The following is an 8,248-nucleotide window of genomic DNA, read 5'->3' on the forward strand; positions in this document are numbered from 1 at the left end:
GTTCTCGGACTCACTTCATCTCATGATAAGGAGGAAAGAGTTTGGGAGCTTTTCTAATCATCATAAAGCTCAGTGCACTCTGTTTCTGGTATTTCCTTTTTCAAAGTTGAAGGCCATCCAGTCTATAAAACCGTCATATCGATGCCAAAAAAGGGGTACAACTCCATAACCCCACTAAAGAAACTAACTCCAAACCCTTGTGTTAAAGGGACTTGTACCCAGATATATAAATGTATTAATTCAACATTGAGATATCGTCAGTGTGCCACAGATTTAATGTTGGAAAAATAAATATTATATAAATACAAAGGCATACAGATTTTATAAAATGGCAAAATATTGTCTCATCGTCTCAAGCCACACTGCCAACAAAATATTTAAACATTTGGACATGTTCATTTGAAAGAAAGTACGGTGATGAGGCATGCAACCTGTTTAATTCATTCATATTTCAGTTGCATATCAGGAGAAATTACAAATAACATATTCAAATGCACAAGTAAAATAAAGATAATGAAAACTACTGATTTCAATTTGTTTTCAACCAGAAGAGTCAAAACTTTTTCCTGAAAATATTTCACTGATGAATCATTTGTCTTTTGCTTTCTGGAAAGCTAGAAATGTTAACTTTGTTAAGTTGCTTCTCTTTGATGATAAAAAAAACATTTTCATGCACTTTCAACTATTACTTTGAATTTAAAATGCTTATGCAGCATCTTAAGACGTGCGCCGTGAATGGAGTGGAGGCATGAGCAAGGGTGCCAATAAATAAGAGGCTACCTACTGTGACATGTTTCCTGTACCACCTGCTCTGTGAGCGTGATAGAGTGATCTCCGCGCCTCTGGTTTCGCTTCAGCACAGCTGTAGCTCACATTCAACCTGCCTGCCGCAGCCGTACTCCAAACATTTGTCAGACCGATTAATCAAAACCACAAACCCTAACAATGTTTCTGTCCAAAGTAAAACTTTAAGACACAAGAGCAATTCTCCCCCCACGAAGGGAAACCAACAAAGCAATTCATTTGATGTTATTGCCCCCTGAAAGTAACAAATGAGCTTGAAACCTGGCAGTCTCTGGGGCAGCAGGCGAAAACATTGAGGACATGGAGGGAAGCTTCTGTTTCCAGTGACAGGTCTACTTATGAAGAGCTTCCAGGAACATAAAGAGACATTGATAAAAAGCTCTGAGGTCAGGGAGATGGAGGGGCCACGCTGGCCCGTCAGTATGACAGATACTCTGCCTGCCGGCGTGTCTGCTGCTTCACTGCCACTCATCAGAGCGGGAGCCTGACTGGAGCGACCGCCCGCATGGCGGAGACACATCACCAGGTGGGACCAAGTGCCTTGTAAGTCATACAAGTCACAAATATTCGTCAAACTTAGTGATTAAAATTACTAATTTAATTAATTTTCGGTATGTTCAAACACAGTGAAATATAATAAATTCGAAGAAATTAATTTTTTTTTTTTTTCTTTGGTGATGCTAGCAGTGTGGCTCTAATGTCAATGTAAGTCTCTTCAGCCTCTTCCTGAAGACAAATGCTCAGGAACCGCCACAAACTGCTCATAAACACATGTAATAACCTGCTTTGAAATAATTTCTACAAACTTGTAGTGATGAAAATGTCTCAGTGTCACTTTGAACTGTATTTATAGGTTTAACAAAGCCTCGTTCTGACACTGAGCTCGATTAATTGAGCTCTCCACAGACAAGTTTCTGAAATAGGTAGGAAGTTCATCGTGGAAGGTAAAGAGGGACAAAGTAGGCCAAGGACTCTCACAGAAAATAGACTCATGTGGGTTAACAATAATTAAAACTCAGAGTAAAAGCCATTATCTCCATCCCCTGTTCTCTACAGCTTCTAATCATCCCATTCACTGACAGAAAACACTGCTTTAACTGGATTGGTGAAATCAGATGTATCTGCTTAGATGTTTGTGTCAAATGTGTGTGATACATTTCAAAAGTTTATCACATACATTTAAAGTGGCTCAGTACTCTATTATAAAATAAAACACTCATGTTAATTGTTTTCCCCTGCAGTGTCCCCATGTGGTGATAGTTGGCACTGCAAAGACAAATGAACTGTTCCCACAGACAACACATGGTCAGTTTCAAAACATCAGCCAATCTTTATTTACAAGTCCGAACATGACAAAAAATAAAATAAAAACAAACATGTGGTGGTGGGCTCAACCCTGCAGATGGTGAGAACCCCTTTAACAGGACAAGAGAAACAAAGTCAAAAGTTCTTTGTGAAAAATCCTCATCAACTAAATTCTCCTCTGTATTTATTCGCAGGACTAGTGATGCAGTTGGCAGAGTATGCGGTGTAAGATTTAACATCGTCTGTAAGGACACAATATTAATATATTTAAACTTGCATATAGTAGTTTTTTTTCTCATCCAGTCACTTTATATGTCACTCTGTCCGATGAGGAAATGAAGTACTGAGAAGATCACAGAGGACAAGTTGAGGGACAACTCTAGCAAGACAAAACACACTTTAACGCCACAGCATACGGCGACGCACACGCACACGCACACACACACACACACACACCTGTGCACACTGCAAAACTACACGCAAGAACTCCCATGCAGGCATAAACGTGACGGATAAAAACCAGAGTGACATGTGGAGGTAAAAGGGACTTAAGAGCAAGTGTTTTCTTATTGGGGGGTTATTGTCAACAACACACAGAAATGGTTTGTTTGAGAGAGAAAAACATCGGAATTTTAATAAAGATGAAGACGGAGGGCACATTCAGTAAAGGGCCAGCAATGAGAGGTGGGCTAAACAATCCCATGGCACTTAAACTAATAAAGGAATAAAATCAGGCTTTGGAACAGGCAGCAGATTTGCGGTAAGGCGTCAACAAGAATATTCATCATTATCATCTCTACCCATAGCTTTGTCAAAACTCTGCAGACAGAATGTTCTGTTATGTTGCGTCATAAAAAAGGTGGTTTCAGCGAGTACTTGTACACAGGCTGGAAAACTGGAAATGTGTCGAAAGAGACCTGTAAGCTTGTATCTGTCATTGCCTTTACCGGAAACACAAATGACTACAAACAATGATGGGTGCACATTTCATTCACACACACTTCTTTTTACACCACACAGTTAACTTTTATATATATTCTCGTTTCAGATTCAAAATCCGTCCTATGGTTCAGTGACAATTTATCTATATATTAATCACAAACAAGAGGACAGGCATAAGAGGTGCATTGAAGCGAGCAACACAATGCTGTGCACGTTGCAGACTCTCAACTGTAATGCAAATAACAGCACAGATCTGAAGCTTTCCACACACACACCGATAGGAAACAGTACATTTCTGCTTGTACAGTAGATCTGTTTCATTTGGACTTAAAATACGTTCAAGTATGTTAGAGGGTTTCTTGACACTGAACAAAAACAACTAAATGTTTTTTTGCATCTCATCTGTGAAAAATGCAAAAGGAACAAAGAATTGTGTTTATAGCTGTATGGATAAAGAGATACTTAGGGACATCCCTGAATTTAAGTCCACTTTAAGTCCAAACTTTGATGTTTGTGGATATCAGCCCCTCCATGATGTCCTTCAACAGTATTAAAAAAAAATGCATCTAAAATCCAAATAGCGCAGACAGAGTAACTTTTTTTATTTACTGCAATCTGTTGAGAACTTATCCAAAGATGAATTTAACATACAAGTATTTTTCCCCCCAGAGAGAAATAAACTGGATGCAATATGAATATTGTTATCAAGTGTGGGCAGATCCGCCTCACACTGCACCAGCAGATTTTAAATGTCTGAGTGTTTTTGTTCCAGCTATTGCCTTGGGCCTGAGGAGCAAAGATGTGGATCCATGGGTACATATTCCACAGGGAAAGGCCTAAAATAATGAGAAGAAAAAAAGAACACAACAACTAAGAACTCACAAGTGAGCTAAAAACGCTCTGCCACCAATCGCATTATCAATGATAACCCACCACATGCTCTCAAGGGCTCATCATACAAAATATAAAAAAACAAACTACTTTCTACAACCCTGTCCTGACTTACATGGAGCAGCAGGTTCGGGTATCGATGAGTAACACGTGGTTGGGCTACTTCCGTTTCACAGCGTCAGTATCTTCTTCCTTCAGGACAAACTTTTTCCTCAGAGCTTCTGAAATTAGAGAAGCTGAGTCCTCCTCTCTGAGGGACGTGCAGCCTCGGTTGTACCTGCAACGACACCCATAAAAAAATACAAACCATGTCTGAGAGGGTATACAATGACTCATAAAGGAATATAAGCAAATTAAACAGGAAAAATCTTCAATAGAAATATTTAAACAAAATTCTAAATCTCGTGTCTGTGTGGCTTTAATGAAGTCCAACTGACAGCTCTTACCTGTCCTTGCTCATCTTCATGCGGTTCATGTCCTTCAGAATGTCCATAACATCAGCAAAGCTGGTAGACTTTGATAGCGACACTGTATCCTCCTCTGCCTCCCGGAAGTCCATGCTGGGTCTGTCAAGGTCAAAGGTCGCTGATGCCGTCATGGAAACAGGGGGCAGAGGGTCGGGGACAAGCTCCGACACCACAGAGACCACATCTTCCTCTTCTTCATCCTCCTCTTCCTCCTCCTCCTCCGTGACATCACTGATGACAAAGGAAGCAGCAGCAGCTGCGGCGGCCGGCTGGTAGGGCACTGTCTCGAAAGGCGCCATGGAGAAGCTCATACTTGTGTCGTCTGGGGAGAGCAGGTCAGGGGTCAGCGGGTTGGAGCCTGAAAGAAAGAAGACAAGCAGAGAAATGAAAAGTCTTGTTTGTGTGTACTTGTTTAATGAAGTTTGGGTTGGACAGTGTTTAGAGATTGATCACAGAGCTGATTTGAATATCAAAAGCACAGAGAGGGAATGCCATTTCTAATATGAATTTAATTGTTGCTTTCAGTGGCTCTCCTCCCATGCTCCATTATAGCTGGAGTGGAATGCTGTGAGAGTCTACGCTCCAATGAGTGACATTTTCTCTTAAGTAGCATGTGATTTCTTCACGAGATAAGCATTTATTCTTGTTTAGTCCTCCCCTGGAAGCCCAAATGCTTCAAGAATCACATTATCTAGCTCACAGCAATGACTGTAAAACCAGTGGGAACACAATATTTTTGAATGTGTGAAACTTTCCCATGACAACCGTTGAAATTTCCAATGAAAGACACAACTGCCACTGAACTGCAGAGATTATCTTTCTCCACTGGCCTACAAAGTGATGCCAAGACATCTTAGTATCAAATAGTTTTAGGAGAATCAGGGCAGCTGTCTTGGCAAAAAAAAAGGATCACAGTCATACAAAGACATTACCCCAGCAGTGAAACATAGACTCAATAAAGCAATTTTCATTCAACACTGTTGAGAGCAGATTCAGGAATTATAATCTGAAGTATCAATAAAGAGTATCAAGTTGCGTGTCAAAGGAGTTGTAATGGCCCAAGTCTTTATCACTCGAAATCAAAGTTCAAGAACTACAGTGGACATGTATATAATGCGAGTACACTTACATTTTGGCTTTGGTTACCTACCAGAATCACTTGACACAATCTTGGCGATCTGTGCACGCAGTCTGCCGAGCTCGTCTTGCAGGGCCGTAGTACGATTTAGCGCCGTCACCCCAGGCTTCCTAAGCCCCTCTACCCTTTTGCAATCACGGCGGAAGTTAGGTACAGATGAGTTCCTGTGGAGCACCAGTAGAGGCGTGGGCCGCCATTCGTGTTTCAGAGGTCGACTGTCTGTCCTGAAAAGAGAAGAGTGGGCGATAAGCGTTACTGAACAGTAATCTTTATAAAGTCCGGCTTTTGAAGTATGCTGCGTGTTATCTCATGTCTCTCTTACCCTTTACGTATTCTTTAGAACATGCCCTAGTACTAATCAAAACTTTATCCGCAGTGTATTACAGAAGCAGCCCAATCTAATAGAACTACAATAAGTCATACCTTTGTTAAGTTTATAATGTTCAGTTTTCACCGCTACCTTCAGCTGCAAAAACTGCACTGCATTTCTTTACTCTGTATATGTGCACCGACTAAGATGGAAGCTATGCAATAATGCAGTTATAGAGCTCTGACTTGGCACTACACCATAACCTTAGTGGGTCTGTCTCAGGGCGTGGATATTTACCGCACTCTGGCATATGTCTCCTCTTCATCTGCAACAATCCAGGCTATGTCTGCCAAGGTAGGAACAATGGGGCCATCCATAGGCCGAAGAGCAGGCATGCCTGGTAGTTCCTGACGCACAAGGAAACAAGTTATTGTTGCATTTGCAATGCAAAAAAGGGGAACATTATTGATAGATTAAAAAATATATTACATGCAGGACATGTAGGATCTAACATACCTGGAAACATGCCCTTTGTGGAGGTCTGAGTGGCAGAGTGGAACCTATTCTTCTCACAACACTACGGGTGGATCCATGAGGCTTATTCTGCCAGATAGGAATAACTTCCTGTAAAGCATATATTATATTGAAAAAAAAACAGTCTCTACACAACGTATAATACTTAAATGTCAGTCTCTGAGTCTGTGATTTGCATACCTGCAGAGTCATGTGTGAGAAAGGCAGTGTTAAGCTAAACAGTGTTAAAAGACATCATTAACAGCAAAGGAAGCAAGCTTACTGTATCCGTTTCCATGGTGAAGATGGAAGTTGCACACCAACGCTTGGTGCTGACAGCGGCCGATGACGGAGCAGTTCAGTGGACAGATGCCATGTCACAGCTCACGGCGACTGCCAACTCTTGGAATATAAATGAGTGATTAGTTAAGAGCATCTGTTGAGAGACACGCAGGAGGAGACCATTGCATTATTACACCCACCAACAAAACAATAAAACGTAAGGATTATTTTGATGACAGTTTGTAGGTAACTTTTATTAATGATCACATCTCAAGTGCACTGCATGAGGTGGATATAAATGGCTTCTTGTTTTATAAAGTTGTAAATGATCATTATAAAAGTAGAGAAGCCTGAGTACTGGACAAGAGGTTCTACAATAAATATGGCCTGCCACACGCAAGCCAACAGAAAGCATGATCACTATTTGCCCAAAGTAAAAAAGAAGTTGCTAATTAACAGATATTAAAAGGTTTGGCGATCCAACTCTAAACAGTGTGTTGGTACCATGTCGTCTTCTTCTCGTGATACTAAGGCCACATAAATGTATTAATGAGCAAGGGAACATCAGCCAGCTAGCTAACTAACGTCCTGCTTGTAAAGCAGTTGACGTTAGTTGTGGCTGTTTGGACACCATAGATTGAGAATGATGACTGACAGCACAGCAGCTTTAGTGCGGTGTTTTGTGGACACCATTGCTCAGTTGATCATCAGTCGGTAGCTACGTAACGGGCATCAAACACCGTCCGTTAGCTTAGCAGTAGCAATAAAGGCCCCCTGGTTGACCCTCAACGGGCACCGATATCACTATTGGTCACCGTGTTTCCCTTCCCCTCACGAAATTAAATGAACGCCCGCAAGAGCACAACTTACGGTAGATTTCGCCTGCAAATGGGAACGCTGAGTCGTTCAATTATTCACAAGCAGCCGCTTCTCCTCTTCGTCTTTCAGCTGAGAGTTGTGTGTTTTCGCTCATTAGGCCGGAAAACCTGTTCCTCCCTTTCCTGTGATTTGATTGGCTGATAGGCCGGTGAGCTTCCTTCATTGAAACCTGTGCAACAGCGCCCCCAGGTGGAGAGGAGCAGATACAATACTAAACAACTGAAACTTTACTTTGGACAATGGGTTATTTTGATCCACTAAATATGACAGGAAATCTTGCTCTTGCCTTGACTTTTACAATTTTATTATTTCAACCGAATTATATATCAATGAATTAAATATATAAAACATACATATCTATTTGACCCACTAGTAACCATCTAAAGATGATGCATCTGAAACAATTTTTATCTCTATTTGTATGCTTGTAAACCCACAATTTCCTCATATTCTCTGGAGCTCTACATGTAGAAGAAACACTTTTCTATAATGTCATTGAACAAATATTAATCTATAAACATCAAGCATAGGAATAGGAAAAGTCTCTGTTGGCAAACAACAAGGCACATTACACGAGAAAGACTTCACACAGAGAAAGAAAAACACCTGACAATAGATTAAAATGCACAATATCCAAACTAATACAACAAAATGAATGAATTAAATAATAAGTAAACAAAAGAGAAAGGTCCCCAACATAGACTGTGTATAGCTCAA

General features: G+C 40.7%; 1 protein-coding gene across 1 annotated transcript; it reads right to left on the reverse strand.

The window, feature by feature from the left end:
- Positions 1 to 2,110: 2,110 nt before the first annotated feature.
- On the reverse strand, positions 2,111 to 7,649 carry mtfr1l (mitochondrial fission regulator 1-like). Its single transcript, XM_068581018.1, has 8 exons — positions 7,523 to 7,649; positions 6,654 to 6,772; positions 6,374 to 6,481; positions 6,155 to 6,264; positions 5,560 to 5,771; positions 4,389 to 4,767; positions 4,058 to 4,219; positions 2,111 to 3,887 (listed from the first exon to the last, which is right to left on the reverse strand). Exons 2-7 carry the CDS (start codon positions 6,666 to 6,668, stop codon positions 4,102 to 4,104), a joined length of 942 nt encoding a protein of 313 aa, XP_068437119.1. The 5' UTR covers positions 6,669 to 6,772; positions 7,523 to 7,649; the 3' UTR covers positions 2,111 to 3,887; positions 4,058 to 4,101.
- Between the last annotated feature and the right edge of the window lie 599 nt (positions 7,650 to 8,248).

Source organism: Clinocottus analis, unplaced genomic scaffold, assembly GCF_023055335.1.
Source record: "Clinocottus analis isolate CAN_PGR_092001 unplaced genomic scaffold, fCliAna1.0.p SCAF_17, whole genome shotgun sequence".
NCBI lineage: Eukaryota > Metazoa > Chordata > Actinopteri > Perciformes > Cottidae > Clinocottus > Clinocottus analis.